Source organism: Leptosomus discolor, chromosome 12 (assembly GCF_034619465.1).
Source record: "Leptosomus discolor isolate bLepDis1 chromosome 12, bLepDis1.hap2, whole genome shotgun sequence".
NCBI classification, from domain to species: domain Eukaryota; kingdom Metazoa; phylum Chordata; class Aves; order Leptosomiformes; family Leptosomidae; genus Leptosomus; species Leptosomus discolor.
In genome coordinates this window covers 5,721,837-5,744,399 of record NC_141402.1, presented here as the reverse complement: position 1 = coordinate 5,744,399, position 22,563 = coordinate 5,721,837, and the positions used below count along the sequence as shown (strand labels likewise).

General features: G+C 38.3%; 1 protein-coding gene across 1 annotated transcript in view; it reads left to right on the top strand.

Annotated features, from left to right (window-relative positions):
- Nucleotides 1–22,563, top strand: part of INSC (INSC spindle orientation adaptor protein) — a 91,295-nt gene that overhangs the window by 43,490 nt on the left and 25,242 nt on the right. Inside the window, exon 6 of the mRNA XM_009954461.2 lies at nucleotides 30–155. Coding sequence (XP_009952763.1) covers nucleotides 30–155 — 126 coding nt within the window. The remainder of the gene's footprint in view (nucleotides 1–29; nucleotides 156–22,563) is intronic.

Sequence of the window (22,563 nt, the reverse complement as noted above, 5' to 3'; positions counted from 1 at the left end):
CTTTTCTGATTTTTGCGTTTCCCCTGCAGGAAGGAGGTGTAGTTGCTCTCTTTAAAATCTGTCGCCAGGATTGTTTCAGGTGCCTTTATCCCCAGACGCTGAGAACATTGGCATCCATTTGCTGTGTAGAGGAAGGGATGCACCAGCTGGAAAAGGTAGGCACTTCAGCATTCTCTACTGACTGTGTCATAAAACAGACAAGTCCTGTCTTTATTTTGTTCTAGGAATCGATAACTTGGTGGTGTTTGATATTGTGCTCCATACTATGCTTACTTTTCACACAGGTTCAGGCTTTACAAAATCAGTCCTTGCAATAACATTATCCTATTCTGTTGCTTGCAAAAATAAGCTTTTTAAGTGTGGATAACTATAAAAAAACAGGTTAACGCATTAGTGACTATGTCAAAAAAAATTAGGGAAACTATAATTTCTGGACCTTCTGAAGTGTTTGTTTAGAAACTGCAATATTTCAAATAACTCTTAAAATACACAAAGCTTTATACCTCTTTAAATCCTTTCCTGATGCTCAGGTAGGGCACCCACTTGTGGTACTGCAGTAACTTATGAGAGTTGTAATTGCACATAACGAACTGGGAAGGATATAGCAGCTAGCCAATAGAAAAATGTGCTGCTAATCATCAGCAGGTCTCATAAAAGCCAATTTTAACTGGGATAGCAAACATCAAAATGTTATCCAGATACAATTACAGCAGCTGTTTAGACTCCATTCCTTTCTTGCTCTCACTACATACTGCTGTGTTTTGGAAAATGATTACTTCTGGTTACTAAATCATGATCTCATCCTTTGTATTTCATAAAATGGTCATCTTCCACAGCTGAATAATAGCCTCTTCAACTTAATGATAAATGATTTCACTGCCACTTTACATTGACATATCTTGTAATTTACTGTGCAGAATTCAAGCAAACCATGACAGAACATCTGCAGCAAAAAGCAAGTCTCTGAGCTTACAGTAAATGAAGATTGCTTAAATATTTTTTGACATAATGCTGGTTCAGACTGACACCAGAATCAGTCTAAAAGGATCTTTCGTTATGTCCACTATAATAGTGGAATTAATAGAGTTAGAAATGGAAAAGATTGATCCAACTCACCTGGTCCAATTCCTGGCACTGTCAACATGCATTTAAGGTAGCCCATATCAAAGCCGACGAAACAGGAGTCCTAGAAAAAGTGATCTCTCAAGATCATGTGTCTTTGATCGACCTTAATGTTGGTCACAAGCAAAATTTCTCAGGGTAAACTTTGTTGCAATAATGATTGGAGTAGGGGTTAAAGGATTTTTAACTGAAATCCCTACCACTGCTTTCAGTAGTTCATTTTTCACCCGGGCCTTCAACTATTAAATCACGTCTTGGCAAAACCTAAGTCTGCAACGTGTGGGGCTGGACATTAATCCTGCTCACCTGACTGAACAGACAGGTTTATGACAGGACTATTTGGTTATCACTTTGTCAACTTTTTTGCCTAAAATTGTGTTGCTGAGGATCCATACGTTATGTGGGTCCAGTACATGCCTGGGTTTCTGGTGGGGGGAAATAGGATATTTCATATATCAAAAGAAACATGAATTCTCACTGCAAGGAGGTTAATGTCCCTCCAAATCCTAATGGCAGTTAAAGAATACAAGCCAGTACAATGCTATGTCCTCTGTAAATAATTTATTGGCTGGTGACAGCCCAGGTTCGTCAGTTTATAGAGCTGAGGAAGGATAGCAAATCAGATGGTTTTACTATTTTTTTTTTTTTACTGTCTTTTCACCCTTCTTGTACACCAATATAGAAGCAAGATCTTCTGATGACAGGGAATCAGTGGAAAGTTCATGGATCAGATGACCAGTATTTTGATGTGAAGAGCCCTTCAGTTTCTTGTATTGTATTCTTTAAATAAGAATGACTCTTTTTTTTTTTTTTTTTTCCACTTTCAAAATTTGAATTACTCTTGCAAAGAACAAAAAGAGGGTCAACAATACTAGCATTCCTATCACTACAGAAATTACCGTAGGACTTCTTACCTGGCAGAAAGAGTGACTTCTGTTATCCAACTAAGTACCTGGGTGGTGGTGGAGCATTTAATTTGCCCTAATGTGAATATCATCATGCCACCTAGTGCATTAAAACATAGATGCAATTTGAACTTTATTTTCAACGACAGAAACTTAACTCAAAAAAATAAGGCTTGGCCTACAAACAATTCAGATTATCTAATTCAAGATTAAAAAAAAAAAATATTAAAAAACCACACAACCCAAACACACCATACCCCCTCCACTGTTTTTCAATTAGACTTCACAACCATTAAAGTGTTTAAAGACCACTTAAAAGAAAGCAGCAAGAGCTGTTATTTCTAATGGAACATTTGTCTGGGAGGTGAACTAAAAGGGGGTGGTTACTTTCTGCAGTAATTGCAGTGCTTAATTACTAAAGATATTAGGAATTTTGTTTATTTGTCCAATGCTCATTGATCTTGCCAATTCAGTAGCAACATGAAGGCAACAAGAACATCTGTGTTAATGTAGATGGTTATTTAGAAAGTAAGCAAAGAAGTCAGTAGCTCACAGGAGGCAACACAAGTGGGGCCTATTTTAACTTTTTTCTTGGGTTTTAAGATACCTGAATATTAGGCTTCTTCATAATTAGTGTGAATTTAATGCGTATGATGGTTTAAACCCAGAATAACATTCATCTTGAGTGCATTTTTGGCTTGCAACGTGGAAATACTGCCCTTATTTACAAAGGAAAGAAACAATCCAGTGCTCATTTCTAAAGATGTAGAAAGTTGCCTATTTTAAGCAAAAATATTGTCCTCTATTTTTTAAATAACTCTTGTTCTTCCCAGTCATGCATCTCTAAATCTATATCTGCACTACCCTCTTACCAGCACACTTGAAAAAGCCGTTATTACTTTTTCATCATCTTGATAAAGAAGGTGATCTTTGCTATAATTACAATGACCAAGTAGTTGTTGCAATGACTAGCTTTTACTCTTTTAGGTGAATCTAGCTGGCTGTATGTATGATAATGCAAAATCAGTTGGTTAAATCACCACTTTTAGAATAGTTATTATTTCACTTGCAGGTACTTTACTGACTTTCGAAAAGGTACTGTCACTTCATTGCATATTGAACTACAGAGCTCCAGGAGCTCAACACTAACAAATCAGGCAATTCAAGTAGAAAGACAGTGAAGAAATAGTCTCATTTTCTGACTGATGACTGCGTGTAAATGACGTTGTTCTGTGTAACCTGTGCTCCACAAGTGGTAATTTTGGTACTTCAAGCTGCGTATGGATGTCCGGCTGTTTGGTACACTTTAACTTCATAATCCACTGTGACACCAGCAAGTTTGAGATCATTCTTTAGTCTCAGCTGCCCGACCAGTCCCACTTCAGAGAGGAGCGGAGAGCCCTGGAAAAGCAATCAGAATTTTCCTCTGCTTATTCTTGCAGCTGTCTGTCCCTGTCCCCAAGAGAGCTTTGTCATCTGTGTCTTGTGGCAGTTGAGCGTGCAAAGTTTTTAGGGGAAAACTTATGGCATCAGAAAGGATGGTTATTCTTGGCCTAGACACTGCAGAGTTAATGTAGAGACAATATATAATACAGGTAATAGATAATACAGAAAATAGGTAAAATTGCTAAAATCAGAAGAACTGAAAGGAGTTTGGGGCAGGTGAGCATGACTGGAAACTGAAGAACAATGTTAGTGTGGCACATGTAGACCTGTTTGTGTATCCAGCCCTGAGGTTTAGGACAAAAATAAAATGATGTAGTGGGAGACTGATTTTCAACATAGACATTTGTTGGGGGTTATAGAGGGAAGAATATCTGAACCTTCAAGTGTGCTTTAAAAACTTAATTCACCTCAAGGGTTCCCATGTAGAAAGTACCGTTGAAGACACAGGGTGGGACTGATTAATGTGTGCGATTCATGCAACTTAAAGTAAAAAAAAAAAAAAAAAAAAAGTTGTGATTTGATTGTTTGATAATTACACCCTGCAAATTACATTAGGAATAACTGTTCTTCAAATACCATTTTCATTGTCAAGACACTCATAAAAATCTAACAGATACTGTCTTCAACATGAAGCAGCCTTGCCTGGAAAAGGGGTTTGTATTTGGATAGAATCATCCATCTTTAGCACACTGTTAGCCTAAAGCAGTTCTTCAGTCCTTTCTCTTCCTGAGGCTGCATTAGGTCCTTTTGCAGAGCACTGACATATCCTGACATGCAGCCTCATTAAAGTCTAAAGACTGGTAGTTTCTCTGCTTCAGGTCTGCCCATACAATGCTTGTTGCTGACTGGTGCTAGAAGGCACGGCTTTCCAAGTTTTGTCCTATGCTGAAGCTCAGTTGTGTGATTTTCACTGAAGCAGACTGCAATAAAAGAACTGCAGAGTTAGTTCAGAAATAAATAGCAGATAGTGCAGTGTACTGCAGTTTTTACTGTGCGTGTGAAACATTATTGCATTAAAAAGCTGCAACTTAGCTGCCACAAAAACATGATGATTTATACAAATAGTCATTCAAGCAGCTGCCTAAATATTAACACTGTGCAGTGTATGTTTACTTACACTATTTAAACTACTCCAGAAAGCAAGACACCTGGAGTCAACTCATTAAGAGAAGATATTCCAGAGAGACTGGGGACAGCAATTGTTACTTCTATTAATAAAACCTTCTTTTTAACAAATGAAACAGCTTTCATCACTGTGTTTCAAGCAAAATTGCCTAGGTAGAGATTATAAATTGCTTTGAATCCTTCATTTAAAGCACATTAGATCAAATGACTTCTCTCTAGAAGAAGGTGAGAACAAGTACAAAGTGTACATTTTTTTGTGGTTGGGGAACTATGAATTTCACAAAGACTTCTTAAACATGAGTGACTTAAAATCTATTCACTGTGAAGCCAGTCTGCTTTTTAAGAACCGTGATCTTATGCACAATAATAATTTTGGCATGATGGGGATGTAGTCTATCAATGATACATATGAAAAACAAGCTTTTGGTGGGAATTAAGTAAAATGTTTATTACAGAACCTGCAACTACAATTTATTCGTAGCTTTTTAGGTGAATGTGAACTGACTACTTCATTCAGCTCTACCCACTTTGAACTTTCAGTTTCAAACATTAACCTCAGTAAAATGAGGGAGTAACTTCATTTCAGACAAAGTCTGTGTGTTGCCTTGAATCTTAGCTGCTAAAACCACTAAGGTTCATGTAGCTGTAGGGTGAGACAGAAGTGAGAATTATGGAGAGGGCTCTGATTATGAGAGCTTGGATGACCTGCTACGAGAGTACAGACACCACTTCTAAAATCTGAACGAAAGGTTAGCTGGTGGCCCATGGATTTCATTGTCACAGCATGTGAATGCTCCACGATCATGAGTGTTTTTATTTTTGTAATATCTGGTATATGATGGAAATAACTTTGTACCACACAAGAGATCACAAATTTGTTTGATCTGAACGAACTATATAGCTGTCTTCATATTTGAATATTCCAAATGCAAAATACTAGAGGAAGCAAAACATTAGTAATGGTCTCCTAGAAAAGGTGTGTGAGGTTGCCAGCAATAGGGAAGGAGAGACCCATAGCTTGCTACATTTAAAAGCATGTCTGCAGGTTGTTTGCTTCTTTTAGGAAGTGCAAGAGTAGGTGCAGCTTTCTGAGCAGCAGTGAAATGTTGATTTTTATTATGGCAAGCAGTGGCTATTCACAGGACTTCCAGCAATGAGAAAATCTCAGGAAGTGCAGCTTTGTGTTAAAATTTCTTTTTCTCTGGTTAATATATGACACTCTTATGGCCTATTTCAGTGGTTTTACACCAAGTTAGTTTCAGAACAAGGGATTAGATGGGCCTATAAGATGATAAAAAATAAATAGCTGATTAAACATTTACTTTTTTAAAGAAAAATATTTTTCAAAAACATGGTTATCAAAAGTTAATTTTACTTCATGGAAACTTAAACTTCATGTAATTCTGTCTCCTAAGTGAGATAGGGCAAGGGTATTAATAGCAACATACAGGAATTTCTGAAGTCACTAGAAGGTGGTAAGTTGTTAAGGGGCCCTTTTCTTGTCTCTTTCCCACAAGAACAGGTAGCATGCAAAGTTATAATCCTTACTGAGTTTTTCATAGGTCATGTTGATAAACACATTCTCAACACTGTTTTGTGAAGGGGAATATAATTCTTGTTTGTTCCCCAAAGTAGTGATTGTTTACAGGAAGAACATGTGAAGCTTCACGACTGGGAAAAGACTGGAAATGTTCTTTCTGCATGCTTAAAATCACAGAACACTGGCTTATGTGCTAAGAGCATGTGAGACGATTTAGATGGAAAGGGTTCAAATGATGTGTTCCTTTTACAACCCTTTGGCTGGAGAGTCAACTCTTCTGGTTTGCATAATGCACTTTTTTCCATCCGAGAACATTGTTTTGGCTCATCTTCCATGGCTGTAGCCAGGCTTTGAAGTCATGCTTGTGAAGTTATGATCAGTAAATAGGAATGGATAAAGAGATTTCTGTTGTTCTGAATTTTGAGAGAGGAGGATAATGTTTTAAAGACTAATCCAGGCAACTTTTGACACGCAGTGCAGAGCACACTGAAACTTGGTGTCATTGATAGCTGGAGCTGCAAACTGTGTCTCTCTGTCGTCACTGGGTAATTGAGTAGGTAACAGGACACTGAAGAGCTACAATGAGACAGAAATATAAGTCAACCTTAAGGAATAGTGTGGGGAACAACATGTTCAAAAGTTGCTTTTCTCATAGCTTTTTGATAACCAGGCAAATCTATTTCAGTAGCTGAGTTTGTGGTACAATTAGATAATGTAAAGTTCTAGGCTTGCAGCTCTTTAATTTACTGGACGCTTCTTCTCAGTAAGGCTGTTTAATTAATTGGCAGTGAAAAATGTGCTGGGTTTGGCAAATTACATTTCTGTCAAAGCCCTTGCAAGATTCATTAAATCATATCTGAGAGTGCAGGAACTGCCCTTCCTCAACTGCTGGCTTTGTATATATTAGGTGGTGTTTCAAGTTTTACCTCCTGATTACACAGCTATGTATAAATAATTAGCAAATGCAGCTGCTTTCAGTACAATCCCAGGCAACTATAGCAAGACTTCTCAGGTCACTGCAGAGTTTGGCCGTCTTCAGGTGTGACAGCCTGCAGTTCTAGGGCAAAATGTTTTGGAAGTCATGGAAGGGACACACTTCTAAAAACAGTGTGAAACATGTTTAAAACAACAACCAAACCAACCAAATATAAAAAACCCCACCCCGCCCCCTGAAAAACCCAGCAACAAAGAAAACCCCAAACCAACTGGCCACTCTCTCTGCAGTATTATTTGTTCTGTTGAAAACCTTCTGCCAGTTACAGAGCAGATTAAAATTTGTTTGCTTTATGATAGTACCCGCTTTATCATACAAAGAGAAAAGCAAGGGGGTTTTTTTTGATGGACTTATTCAAGAGACATGGAATTGAATAAAGTCAGACATGTTAGTGCAGGATCATGGGACATTGCCAGATCTCTGTAGGAAAAAAGTATACACAAAATGCTTTGGCTGAGGTCACTGCCGTTATTCCAATTCCGTTAAAATGACTAATTAAATTATAGTAGTTGTGTTGTTGTAGCCGTGATGGTCTAAGGAGATATGTATCAGTTGCTGTAATAAAAGATATTACCTCTCCTTACAAACTTTGCTTCACTCTAATTGTATTATAGATTTTAGAAAAGGGAGCAAGGAGCCAGCCAACGTAGCACTAGAGATAAACGTTTCGATAATACTGGTGAAGTAGGACAATGTGAGAGACTTAGCTAAGGAGCTGGTGAATAGCTGCCTTTGGAGGACACAGATTCTGTTGTTTATCAGTAGATCCTCATTTAAATACCAGTCCTGGCCTAGACTCTGTGAACATATACACATGCATTTAGCCTTAAGCATGTAAGTAATTTCGTTTAAAAACAAGAAAACCACTACCTGTTAAAAAGGTCAACAGAGATGCACATCTATTGGTCTGTTCATGATTGAAGTTTCAGACTGCAATAAATCTCATAGACTAAATATTCATTTGGGGATCAATGAACACTGCTGTGGAACAAAGCAAAACTTTGAGTCAGATCAAATAGGTACTAGACATTTCTGATAAACCTTGTGTGTCTTACTCTATGAATTGATATATAAATCTATCTTTAAATTGATAACAAAACCACGAGCTGTCTTCTAACCCAACAAGGAAACCTTTAAGTCTTTTGCCCTTAGTGTGAGTCTTTTCATGTCGCACACAGATTTAGGTTTTGCTTCCCTTTGTCCTGTACTTAGTGGCATACTGCTTAAGCATGTCCACGTGCAAAAATTTCGTAACAGTCAAAGCAGCCCAGTTTTATTCATGTTTTGTCACATTTCAGCAAGACCTAATGAGGACAAAGCGCTGCAGTGGCATTCAGGTATTACCAATGATGTGCTGAGAGTAAATCTTGTCACTGCCCTGTTGTATTTTTTTCATGGCTCTAGAGCAGTGTTCATGCAGAGTGAGAGCTGATAGAATTAGGTGTACATTGGCATTTTGTTCCCCTATATGATGCAGTCACTGCAGGAGGAACAACCTCTCTTCTCATTTATCCCTCAGCTCTGTCTTTTTATACACCTAAATTTTTTTAGCTGAGATGCAGAAGAAAGAGTCTTCCAAATTTTTTTCTTCTTGTTTTAAAAAGGTAAGTTTCATTGAAATAGATTTTGAAAGCTGAAAAGGAAAGTCCTCAGACTATGCCAGGATACTGAGGTGGACACTTCAATGTGCAAGATCAAATTGGAGCAGTGCCTGTAGATTGCCATTCCTTCCAGCTCCATTTTGAAAATTTGAGCCGATGCCAAGTTACCACTCTGCACTTGTTTGGCTCCCATATAATTTACACATGGTTTTTGCAGTCAGTTATGTTGGTATTTTATGCTATCTATTGATTTTATATTTCACTAAGTATTTTATTTAAAGCACTCCAAAAAGCTCTAGATTTATGTTTCAAAAGTCAGGATGTTAAGAGAATTTTATAAATGAAAAATAATTTGGAAATCACCAGATGATGATTTTTTTTGTAATGATTTAAAATATTGCCTAAAGCAATGACAATGATCAGGGCAGCAAATGATCCACGAATGACGTCTGAAGGAACAGAAGCCAACACATCAAATGACAGGTGGGTTTTCCCTACCTAATAATAATAATAATAATCGATCAAGCAAATTTAATTTTAAGATGAAAGAAGAAGCTTACTCAGCTCCTAAACTGAAGGCAGAGATTAATGAGAATCAATTGAAGCATTTAAAATAGTGCAGGGAGAGAGCTATTTTGGACCTCAAATATTCCTCTAGTCCCTGATAGAGGCAGAAAAGAGACTGGAAAGACATGGCCTTACAGAAAGACCTATATTAGATTGGGTAGCTGTATTAATTCTTCTTTTCTTCTCACTCAGCAGGATACTGTTGCATTGCATATCTGCATTTGTATCCATATGTAAACACACATACTGAATGTGCTTACGTTGTATGCAAAAAATAGCCTAGCTGTAGCCACAAGTAAGTGTGAAGAGAGATAGGGGTGAAAATACTTATTAATTCTGACACATTAGATAGCTTCCCCCTCACAAAATCTCTGCTGAAATTAGATGTGCTACTCTAACTGACCCATCCTGCTGCAGACTTCATGACTCAGTTTTGTTGATGATTTTTGTGACTCATTAGGAAAGTCCAAAGAGTTTACTGCTCAGAGCCTGCATTTCTTGTTTGGCTGACTTTGAGCTTGCCTAAAACCCCACTGATTTCAGAGGCCTCTGCAGGAAGAAAAGCATACCTACATAGATTTGGTTACACAACAGGGTTTTAAACACCTTTGGAGCCTGAGAATTCAGTATTAGCATTATTTTTCCTTCTAAGATTTCTGCCACATGTATTTTCCTGCCTGAATTAACTATGACTCATGGAGCTTTCTAGCGCTCTATATAGTTTCTTGTATATCTGTTCTTGCTTGCATAACACTGACTTTCAAAACTTTTACAGGTTTAATTTTGAAGGACTGAACTCTCACGTATGCACATTACTAAAATGCAAAAGGAGAAAATCCTTTCTTTGTTCATTTAACTGCAGCTATGGAATTCTTCACTAATATAAAACTGCACTTACAGGAAAATTTTTTATGATACCAGCTTTGATCAGTTCTACTACTGGCCACTGTTAAACTTTCTATTTTCTTGGTTTAAATGAGTGCTTAGCAGTTTAACTTTCCCACTTGAACAGCATTGTACAAACACAAAACTGTCTCAAGGTTTTCCTGTCAGTACTGGTATATTCTGACTCTGTTGCATGGGCCAAATTCTCTTACTGGAGCTGAGTTTTTTCCCAGAGCTAGGTGTAAAAATGAAACAGAGAAAATGAAACCCAGTGTAAGCTGATTGACTAATCAGCTGAACCTCAATATCCTTTCCTTGTGATGGGCATTTGAAGCCATCACTGGAGGTATTGTGTTACTCAGGTGAAGTATCCTACATGTGCTTCTAAAAAAAAAAAAAAAGGGAGCTAATTGTATAAGTTTTTTCTTACCCCATGTTTGTAATGAGCTAAGAGCTGCCGTGTAGCTTAGGTGAAGCTCACCCATGATATGCATGAGTCTCCCTGTATTTCTTAAAAAAGTGAAGGTTTAATAATTAATGGCAGGTGATGTAGAGACATGTTTGTGTGTCAGTATAGGGGTTTTTTTTTTGCTTAAGCTTGTTTGCAGGAAACCACTTAGATCTGGCACCCTGCCTGATTTGTACTAAAACTTTCATGTTTCATAAAGCGTCTTCAAAAACATTGAAAGAGCTGCTGGAAAAACAACCTCATCCGTTTAAGATAATAATCCTCTTTTTAAAAAACTAAACATCTAAAAGCATTGCACATATAGGTACTGTATCATACTTCTCTTGCTTATCATTAAGTTCCCAGACAACAGCTCTTTCAATGACTGTTCCTTACCTTGCTAGTACTGTCTAGAGCTTTTCCTTCTCAGAGGGCTTTCAGGTTTGTTCATTTGAAGTGAACAGTGATATCTTAGAGGAGGAGAAACTGTCTTACTAGTCACTATACTGCTGTCCTTAGTTACAACCAAGCGGTCTGAGGTACCGGCTGAAAGCACTGCCTCTGGCCCCAGGACTTTATACCCTTTCCTCCCACCTGTTTGTGCATCAATGTTTTGTGAGGAAACACACATCTTCTGTGTATATCCTGAATTTTCAAAGGAGCCACTTTCTGAGAGGACTGGGTGACAGTCTTGATCTGACTGAAGGCAGTGCACAACTGGATGCTTATGAGGCTAAATCTGAAGTCCTAGGCCACCAGAGACCTGTTCCCATGAAGATGTGCAACTAGAGCTGTGCAGGATCTGCATGTGATGACATCATCATGTGCATGTGATGAAAGCATTCCCTGGTCGGTCTGTTTTCTACAAATCTTCACCTATACTGAGTAATGCTGCAGTCTGCCATGCCTAGCTGAGATAAAATTGATTTAGTGTCCTTTCATTTCTGAACAGAGTCCCTGATTAACTAATGTTTATGAAATAAGGAAAAAAAAATGAAAGCTAAAAGAAAATAAAACAAATAATTCCTAACAAATAAGTAAAATGAGACAGCAATGATGAGGTTGAAGTCTTCTGGTAGCCTGACCATTGTTTGGAAGACCTCTAAAGGCAGAACAAGACCCCTTTGGAAAGTATTTCGGTGGCTGTGAACAGGTAGTTTCCCTAGCCTTTGGTGAGGTAGGAAAGAATATACTTGTTCTAGATTCCTGGAAGTGGGCCTAGGCCTTTCTCCTACTAAGACATTTTCAGGTCAGCTGTTAACAGAAAGACAGGGATTTTCCAGTTTTGTGATAGCACAAATTGATTTACAAACCTGATCTTTCCATCTGTGACGTTTCCTTTACGTCCACACATGTACGTCTAATAGCCACATATCAATTTAAAGAGCAGGTAGACAGTTGTATTATCTTGTTGCTGGTTTTAATATGATTCAATAAGTAGGCATAACAGGAGGAACTACGTGGGTGATAGTCATTCCTACAGTTTGCTATGTGTGATGAAGGGAGCCCTAGCAGGGCTGTTGTAGTAAAGTGAAATGCTGCCTCTGTCTCAGTCTTCTTTTGCAAGTACTTCCACTTCCTGCCCTGGGTGAATTTCTTGAATTTAGCAGTTTACCTTACCAAATGAATTACTGTTTCTCCTTAGCCACAAAAAGCCACTTGTGAGTTTCTCAGCAATTCAGGACTTCAGGGCATTGGGCTTGTCTGTTGCCTCCACACCTGCACCACAGATCTGTTTTGCTGCATGGTGTCAGTGATTTAGCTGGCTGTGAAAAAACTATGGATCAGATTAAGATGCAGTCTACTTGCTGTTTGCTTCTGTTGATTCCCTGGTTTGTCTTACAGTCTCTTTCTTCCTCTCTGCCTGATATATCTTCTTTGTCCTAGAGAAGCCTGTACTGCCAGACAACTGCTTACATGTTCTCCTTTTCTGACCATCTCTGTGATAACACAAACAATGTTGGCAGAGTCACATAAGCCTCTGTTTGCAGGAAAATCTGTGTCAGAATATAGCATAATTTCAAGAAAGTGTTTTGGATATCTGCTGAAAAAGGCTAAGATCTATTCAAAGATCAACGGCTATAGAAATTTCTGTACTTATCAATGACCCAACCATCTACCAGACAAGAGTGGTGAGAGGAAAGACCAGGAGTTATAAAGGTAGGCTTCATAAACGCCGAGACACTGCTTCCCTTGTCCTCAGCAACTTGAAACAATTGTGGTTATGTCAGTTCTGTCAAACTAAGAGTATGACAAATTATCCCAGCATGCAAGGATAGCATGAACTCTTCTTGTAACAGCCTTTTGCCTGTAAGAATTTTTCATGTTTATTGTAAGCTCTCAAAATTTTCCATTAGATAAGGCTGAAATTAAATCTTGATTTTATTTGTTATTATTGGAGGCCTGGGAAAAGGAAATAAACTAAAATCTGAGAGCAGGGATGCTGTGAAATAGACAGGCTAAAGGTGACCATGTTGTCTGGCCAGAACTTTTGAAAATGATTCATAACATCAAACTTCAGTATTTTTGGATTCCAGGTTAAGTCACTTGGTGTCTAGCAAGTTGTGGTTATCCACTGACTATCAAATGGAAATTACATCCATTCTATAAAACTAATACTTAATTACCATTAAATTAAAAGCTGGCTGATAATGTATTTTCAGCATTACTGTCATCCTTCTCATTACGTGAGTGTTGTTAAGGTCAGCTGTGGGTCTGTGGTAAGGTTTTAGGCTTGTGGTAGCTAAGTTGCAATCAAAGCACTTTTGACGGAGACATAGAATCATAGAATAGTTTGGGTTGGAAGGGACCTTTAAAGGTCATGTGGTGCAACCTCCCCTGCAGTGAACAGGGACATCTTCAACTAGACCAGGTTGCTCAGAGCCATGTGGTTATTGTCCCTTCAGAGCTTAGAGAAGGTAAGTCAAAATAGGGTGCTAAGTGGGTTATCAGTCAGCATGGAGGGACAGATCTACTCATGGGACTGAAAGGCTTATTCAAGTCCAAAATCAGGAATGAATCTGAGCACTCCTGCGTTTGAGCCTTTTAGCTGTAGTGATCTAGGAGGAATTAAATCCTCCTTGTATTTCTGTCTCTAAAAGGATTATGACATGGCATTTTAAGGACATAAAAAATGAGTGATAACTCTCTGAATATGATTTGGAAACTTCACGAGAGTGAAGTGCAAGTTGAAAGTAGTTTTTGCCAATGTGTTGACTTATGCAACTTAATCCATGCATTGCGTTATGCAATAGTGGCACCCAGTGGAGGCTGGAATTACAGCAAAGTCTCGATGCTGGTGGGTAAGCCTTGCCCAAATCGACTGCAGGCACTGATTCGGGAAGGTAGGTCTATGAGGACCAAAACTACACGCAACTTAAGTGTTCTCCTAAATCAAGAACTCTTTCCACTCAACCGGATTTTTAATATGAAAAGTTTAGGCTATCTGAGCATTTATCTATTTATTCACAACAAACTCTGGATAGTGTGAGGGCCTTTTTCCTACAGACTAGACCCTCTGCTTTAGCTGCATTAGTTCAAAAACCTTAAGCAACATCTAATGCAAGAGCGTCCGGGTGAGTGGAGGAGAAATGCCCTCTACTCTGCCCTGAAAGTACTGCTTAAATAGTGACAGTATCGGCCTCAAAAGCTTGGAGAGAAAGTAGAGCAGCACCTGTGCATGGGGGCAAGGGGGAACAGAAGGAAAGCATGGCTCCTGATTCAGTCACAGTCTGGGCTATAGTCTGAACAGGTGGTAACATGTGAGAGAGGAGTGAGGAGAAATGTCAGACATGTGTTAGGTAGGAAGGAAGTCTCTAGGGAACATATTTTAATGTTTCAAATTCAGGCAATGCTAACAGCAGCACCACTGAAAATAAATGGATATTAATAAGCTGTAAGCAGATCAAACACCCCGTAACATAGTGCTTGATATGTTACAATGTACATGGAACATTAGATTTCTCTAAAGAGTATATTATTTACTATGAAGCTGGTCAACACACTGCTCCATGGGGAATAAGGCTATATGTGTCATCTTCTGTTTATTGTTTTCTCAGGAGTCATATATTGCAAATAGTTGTGGTGAACAGGGATTTTAGAGTAACTGACTTGTAGTGCCAAAGAGAACTGAATTAATTAGAATAATGCCCCTGTGTACCCAGTGCTATTGAGCTCAGATTTCCAGGTTTCATGCCTACTCAACATCCAATGTTATCAGAAAAATGTGATTAATGAGGATGATGATCTGAATTACTAGAAAATTTTCATCTTTAACTGGTTTAGCACCCTCTGCCCCTCCCCCCCCCCTTTTTTTTTCTGCATTTATTTTGACATTTCATTATAAGCACTGGATACTTTGGGATTTTGGCCATGCTGAAATTGTTTTAGATCTGAAAGGAGAGGCTGGATGCAGGAGAGCATGTTCAAATAAATGTTGTTTTGCAGTCAAGAAAGGGTTTAAGAAAGGGAGAATCACAAGTTGGACCAGTTTATTTACAGACTTTGGAACAGTTTTCATAGGTGCAGAAGTGGTTAGCAGAAGAGACTGCTTATTAAGTGCATGTGTTGTTGCAGTACTATATTTTGCGAGTGATCTCATTAAGTCACCAGGACTTTCTGTTGATAAGGTTACTATTCAGTGCAAGATATACTCTCATAATTTCTGGAGAAATGACTGCTTATTTTAATGATAATAGGTAGCATCATTACAATGGCATTAATCCAAGCATGCAGCGGTAGGTACGTAGATTTTTATCTTTGTTTTATAGCACAGGTTGCAAAAGCAAAATTAAATCACTCAAGAGTAAGAAGCTGCCTCAGATGTCTGACGTGAACTTCATAGCTGATCCAAACATGATGTTGTACTGCTGTCTAGATTGAGGAAGGAATTATAATGAATAAGAAGGCAAATTAGAGCTCTTAGAATAGGTTTGCAATTTATTTTTGAGCTAGACACTTGATTTGTTCTGAGGAAAATTTTTAAATAAGATGCCTTTTTTGTTACTCACTAAAGACTGCTCCTATCTCATCCTTTATCCTGGAAGAAGAACTGGGTTACAAGTCACAGGATCTCCCCTAAAAATACTCACCAACGAAGCCATATGTCTCCTGAATTTCTGCTCCTGTAAGAGGGATTTATTGTACGTATTTAAAGGCTGTAACAAATTGGTTTTCCCTTTACTCAGAAGAGGATTTTTGAGGAATTGTGCACGAAGGAACATGGTGCTTCTGTGCCAGGTTACGTTGAGAAGCACACCCTACACCTTTACTGAACTGGCTTTGCCGTCCAAGTCATGTTGCAAGTGGTATTGATGTCACTCTGAGTAAAAATTCTGTGTGCTGTTCCCCTTCAGATCATCTTCCCTTCAAGCTCCTTTAAACGTGAAATAACACACTTGCATCTAATTTTTGGCACAGTTTTACCACTTCTGTGCTAGAAGGATTTCTGTCTTGTGTGAACTAGTCAAAATGAAGGGCTTGCCACAAAATGTATGAAGAAGGTAAGTCACCTAGGACCTAGAGCATTGGAGAAGGCATTAGGACACAGAAGGCCAATTAATCAAATGAAGACTTTCATCTCGAAGAAGGACAGGTAATTGAGACATACTCACGTAATTACAATTGATTTTTCTCACAGAAAAAAAAAGACACAAAATATGGCAATTGCTGAAAGTGGTAATGGAAAAGGAAGTAATTTTAAATAAAGATGATGCTGGCTTTTTTCTTTCCTTTTCCCTCTTAGTTTTTAAAGAAAGCTGTGAGTGCTGACTTTTAATCCTAATGAGAAGCCGGTCAGGGTAAGCCTATACCATTAAATATTATTTCAGAGTTGCAGCAAAGAGAAAATAACATAGAGAGATAGGAAATAACAATCGAAGACCCTTTCAGTAACATGGATTAAGAGTTACAATTGAATTAAGAAGGATCAGTTGTTCAAGCTCACTAAAAGATGGCTGATTAGACTTTTTTCCTCTTTTGTTTTTAAGCAGAATGGTTTGTGGCCAGCCATTCTGAACAGAAACACGACTGCTCTTTCCTTTAAAATACTTCAGGCTTTGGACTAGGTACTGCGTTGCATTTACTTTGGCCATTCATCTCAGTTTGTAATGACTTCTGCATTTTACCTCTGGTTAATCGTGCACTGCAGTAAGACAACCAAGGATCTAAGCCATAAGTGTCAATAAATTCCTGCCAGTATCTCTGTTGCAGCTGGGCAGCTGTTCCATAATGGCTAGCAATGGAGATGGCAGAGAGACAGGCTTTATGCACAAGGAGTGGGAAGCCATAGTTTTCTGCTATGGCAAGGAGTATATAGAAGGTACTTTGGATATACTTTGCTATAAAGGTACCTTTGCTCAGTGATGTGGCTAATGAATCTCCTGAGTTCACAGTGAATAGATTTTTGGACCTGAGAAGATCTGAGTGGAAATCAATGGTTAATTAGCAGGAAATATGTTGTTTCTAAAATTCCCAGGATGCATGATAAAAGATGTTTTACAAAGCAGTTTAAAAAGTGCTTTAGAAAAAGACTTAAAAAAAAACCCTCCACATTGCTCTGCTGAAGTCTGAGTGCTGTTATAAACGTACATGTTCTCTTCGGGCTCTGAATATTAAATATGAAAGTTGTATTCTCTAAGATTGTCAACCAGTCATTGTAGCTTCCAAGAATGACATAAGAGTGCCAGGAAAGAAAAGCAAGGCGGAAACTTACTTAATATGTGTATAATATTCAAGTCCGCTATCAAGTACATATGAACAGCAACCTAGCTAGTTTGGGGCTGTGAAGGCACCTCTAGTAAACGCACTGATATTTAATAGCTCTCAAGTTAAAAAAAATTCACATTGTTGTGACAAACTTTTGTCCATAGTCTTTCAGGAAGAACCATAGAAGGCATTGAGTGAAAGCATTTAATTAGAATACTCCAGCAGTGCTGCTGCTATCTTTGCTATTGGCAATATGGAAATTATTGTGATACGGAACAACATGGAAATAAATGCTATTGGTATTTGATTTCAGTATTAGGAAAAAGCAGACCAAAACCCTGTGATGTTAACTATTGTATTCACACACATAAGCACAATGTCTCTTAAAGAACTGACAATCCTATAAATATTTTGAAAACAAAAGCCCATCTGTTCAATGTAACAACTGCTGCTTAGGTTATTAGACAGAACTTTAGCACAGACACTGTGAACAGAACATCTAGGTATCTAGGCAGTCTGGGAGTATTCTAAACTGTAAAGACCTATAGTGAAATTTGGGACAATAGGGGATATGGAACAGTCCTTAGCTCAACTAGGTCTTGATCCTGTGGAAAGACTTTTATTGATGGCTCCTAACTTCACTGGGGAACGATAAGACTTCTGCTTGTCAGCTGATTAACGTGCCTGAATTGCAAGGCACACTTCACATATTTTGTGTGAAGCTAAGCCTGTAGCATACTCTTCATACATGAAAAGTGAGACAGACAGTGGCTCTTGGCACTCTAGAGACTCATAGACCAAGACAAAGTTTTGAATGATCTTTACTAGAACATCTCTTCTTCTGAGTTAGTTATATGTAGAGAGCTAAGGAAAAGGTGTAAGATTGGCCTGAACTTACTTGTTTGGAGGCTACTAATCTAGCGTTAAGCAAAAATAAAATGTATGGATTATTTTTAAAAATTATTTGCACTGATTATTCCCCCCTGCCCCCTCCAGGATCCTTGTGGCTTTGAATTTGGCACAACTTGTGTGTATTGAGTCTTGTTTTCTATAGCTTACCTTCTTCATCAGACATCAGTCAAAGTAAATTTAAAAAATACACTGAATTCACCTCTGATAAAAAGTGGGGGGAGTGATATAACATAGACTTTGCTCTGTCTTTTCCCTAGCAGTCGCTATCATTACTTACAGTGCTAGCTCAGTCTTGTTGCAGCACTCTCCCAAGGGTGAGAAGAATGTGACCAGGGAAGCTGGACACAGCTATACTGTGAGAGGTGGCTGAAAGAGCTTTCAACCCTAATATAAATAGAAACGTGTTCACAATTATGTCTTCCTTTTGTTCGTTGACAGCTGTAGAACTGAAACATTGTAAAAATATTTCTATTTCAATATATTCACAACCTGAATTATTCTAAAATAGATTTCCAAACAAATTACCTTTATACTGTTTGTTAGTGCTGTTGGCAAGGAAGAGTGCACTGCAAGGCAGTCTCCGGAGGGTACGAGGGTACCCAGTAAGCCACTATTTCATTCTAGTTTCTAGCAAGGCACTGTGCTTCAAAACGGCATTTTCTTTCTCCCAAATTCTTTGCTCTTTAACAGAATTCGAACTTTTTCTAGAAGTTTGGTATACTTTGATGTAAAATTAAGTTTTTTGGCCAGAAGGGTTCATTGGTTCTGATTTCAGTGGCATGTCTATACCCTTGTCTTGTACCTGTCACACTTTTCTAAGTATCTCTTCTAGATGTCCCATGCTGTTATTTCTGCTTCCCTCTGAAACACAACAGAATAGGTCCTAATCCTGGGAGCCTCTGTACCGTTCTGTGGAGGGCTGCTGCAGCAGCTCTTGTGTTATCTGCCGACTGGCAGGTGGCAGAATGAAGCCTGATCACATGAATTTCTAGCCCAGAGCTGGGCTGTACAGATCTGGAGGATTAAGTTGGCTTAGAATATGGAATGAGAGTTTTCACTGCTTACGTAAGCGAACCTTGAGTGTTACCGGGGAATTTTAATATTTAGTACTTGCCAGTTGTTGGGTTCCTTCTGTCATAGCATCTCCTGTGAGTATTATTCTAAGAGTGAATGAACTGGCTCATAGATTAGGGACGCTATTAGAAAAACAGGCAGTGACTGGCTGACAGAACAGTATTTGGGACTTTTCTTAATAATATGCTTATTTTCCCAGATCTATGCAGCACCTTAGCTAAAATATCACAAGTTGAGGTTTTATCTTTGCCATAACATAACACCTACACATTTTTCCAACTAAAACAACCAGACAAGATCCTGGGCTATTGAAGCTGGAATCTGCTCCCTAGGTACTAGACAGGGTTTGAGTCTGGGCTGGCCACTAACAAATGGCAGACGCTCTCTTTTAACCCCTCTCCCCTCCCAGAAGGGGAAGGGAGAGAGACTGATGGGTTGGAAAAGAAAGCTAAAACAGCTTTAATGAAGCAATAACATTAAAAGAAAAGATAATAAAAATAATTAAATATATATCAAACCAATACGAAACCAACACCAAACCCAACTCCTCCCCTCCCCAATGACGATACGTCACCACTAATACCGCAGGGCTGGCACTGGGGCAGTCCCAGGCGGGACTCTGCAGCAGACGGGAACTGGGTGCAGGAGCTGGATTCAGGAACGCACAGATCAGGATTGAAGACAGAAGAACGGACAGAGTCTTCCTTGGATGTCAGCTGTCGAAGAAAAGAGCTTGACCCTCGTGATCCTTCAGCTTTATACTGAACGTGACATGTCAGACATACTGGATGTCTACGGGATGGAATACTGAGTTGGTCACTTTTGCGTCCCCTGTCTGCTTCGCTCCTCCATGCAGGTGTGACCTTCTACATGCTTGTGACCCTTTTCACTTCTGGGACCCCAACATGGAGTACAAGAGTTAGCAGTGACCTTGGTTGCTATAGGAGCAAGTATAAGCAAGGGCCTCTCTGCATCCTATTCCTTGATAGTAACTACAAACATCAAGCGTTATCATTACTAGAAGCAGTCACTGTCTGGAAAAACGTGCTGTTGATTTTGGAAAGTGCAGGTACTTAAACTTAATTGAGAAACAAACTCACTGAACAGAATTAGCTACCTTTGCTTCCTGCAAAAATTATCTCTATTGAAAGTAACCAAATTTGTGGTTTTGTTCCTCCTCCGGTGCAGCATTCAAACACTAGCTTAACTTTAAATATGTATGTTTGTTATCCTAGATAAGAGTGCTTATTTATGCTGAGATCCGGTAAGGCAGCAAACAATTTCAGTAGCAGAAAAATCAAAATTCAGCTTATAAAAATATTCCATTTTTCTCAGCCTCTTAGCATTGCCCTTATTTCTTCTAATACAGAATCAACATAGCAACTATATTTGACCAAAGAGCAGTACTGGGAGGTGTTAATGGAGAGAAAAACCTCTGAGATCATTTTACCTGATGGCTCATAGTAGACCTCTGACTGCTCATAAAGATTCCATGCAAACGGCTGATCTTAAACTTGAGTTTCTCATGCTTAAGGCAATTTTGAAATTATTTTATTGCCACTGCAGTCATAGAAATAAATCAATGTTTGTAGGAGACCCAAGGAGATTTTCCTGTCAGGAGAAGAGTCAGGACAAAATAGCTTGAGTGTGCTGCAGCCAGTAAAGTTCCATTGATTTTCACCAGACTAAAACTGCTACTTTTTTACTTTTTCGAAATTCTTTTTTAAAAAAGGGTAGCAATTTCCTCTGTTGTTATTACAACACGAATGGACTCTTATTGAGTTGCTCACTAAAAGTTTTATAGCTAAAGTGCTGTGAGTGTTTTTGTTATAAATGGCCACCATAAAGTTCTATAACTTGCTTATAAAAATTCTCTGCCAATAGAAATCTGGCATGTACAAGCTTGGTTCTGGAGCTAATTTATTTATATTAATTTATGAAAATAATTGAACAGTCATTGTGAAGTAATGAATGTAGAAAACAATTATATTAATGCTTGGTGCCTCATAGTGCTTTTCTTAAAAAGCAACAAAAAGTTTTAGAAAGAACATCTTGGGTGAAGCATTGAGTGTTCTGGCAATTATGTGAATTTAGACAAAACCCCCATTTTTCTGAACAAGTTGCTGTATATATTTAATACATTCTATTTGATAAATATTTTACTGTTATGGTGTATTTAATTAGCATACCTGTGATTCAAACACTAGAGGCCTTGCATTTCAGAGATTCTGGATGGTTTTTAGGCTAAACTGACACCTTGGAAATGAGAAATATTTGCAGGAAAATTGTTTGAATAAGGATCTGTTTCTGATGCATTTGCAGAATCTCATGTTTAAAGTAACAGTAAAAAAAGCAACATCCTGGGCTATCTCCATTGCTCGTTCACTGTCTCTGCCTTTCTAATATAACTCTGCTTTCTGCTGTGGTGTTTTCATTGTCACACGTTAAGCATAGGGTAGGTTTATGTTTGTTTCCAACTTAATGGTATAACGACCTGTTCAAAAATTTTAATCTGGTGGGAAGAGATGATGTATGTGAAATTACAGTAATAATTAATAACAATAAGCCCTTTTATTAACTCTTCAGCATAATCATGTTAAGGTTTGAAAGTATTGGCTTAAACCTATCCAGAATTATAGCAGGGAGAGTATCAGATACTTTTCCTCAGAGAAGAAAGATTACGAAGAGTTAGATTAGCTGATAATGGCTGATTCTCTGGCTGTGACCTCCATGCTGCTCTTTCTGGATAGAGGCACTTTCTCATTATTGTAATATATGAAGAGGGTCCTTTAAAAGTATGGTGTGAGTGGGATTTATTTTTTTTTTCTGATGAAGAGGTACACTAACAGACACTTCTTGAAAACAAAATCCACGGTGTCACACCAAAAACTAAATGATACAAAGTAATCAAACATGTTGAAGGAGTGTTCTTGTTTTTAAATGCCAGATGCCAGGTGTGTGAGAACATGCCCTCATGCAATGAAGTGTCTGCGACATTATTTATTTAAAACTAGATGATCGAAGCATGTTTTTTTTTTCAGTGAGCACATCTCATTTTCTGGAGTGCCCTGCTATGCATAACCCTGGAGCCCCTGTTTGTTTATAGGAATAGTTGAGGTGTTTGGGTTTTTTTTTTTTTTTTTCTTTTTCTCAGACTATGATCCCCCAGGGTAAATAAAAATGAGAGCTATGTGAAAAATACTAATATATGGTCTTTCCCTAATTCAGACTTCAGGACC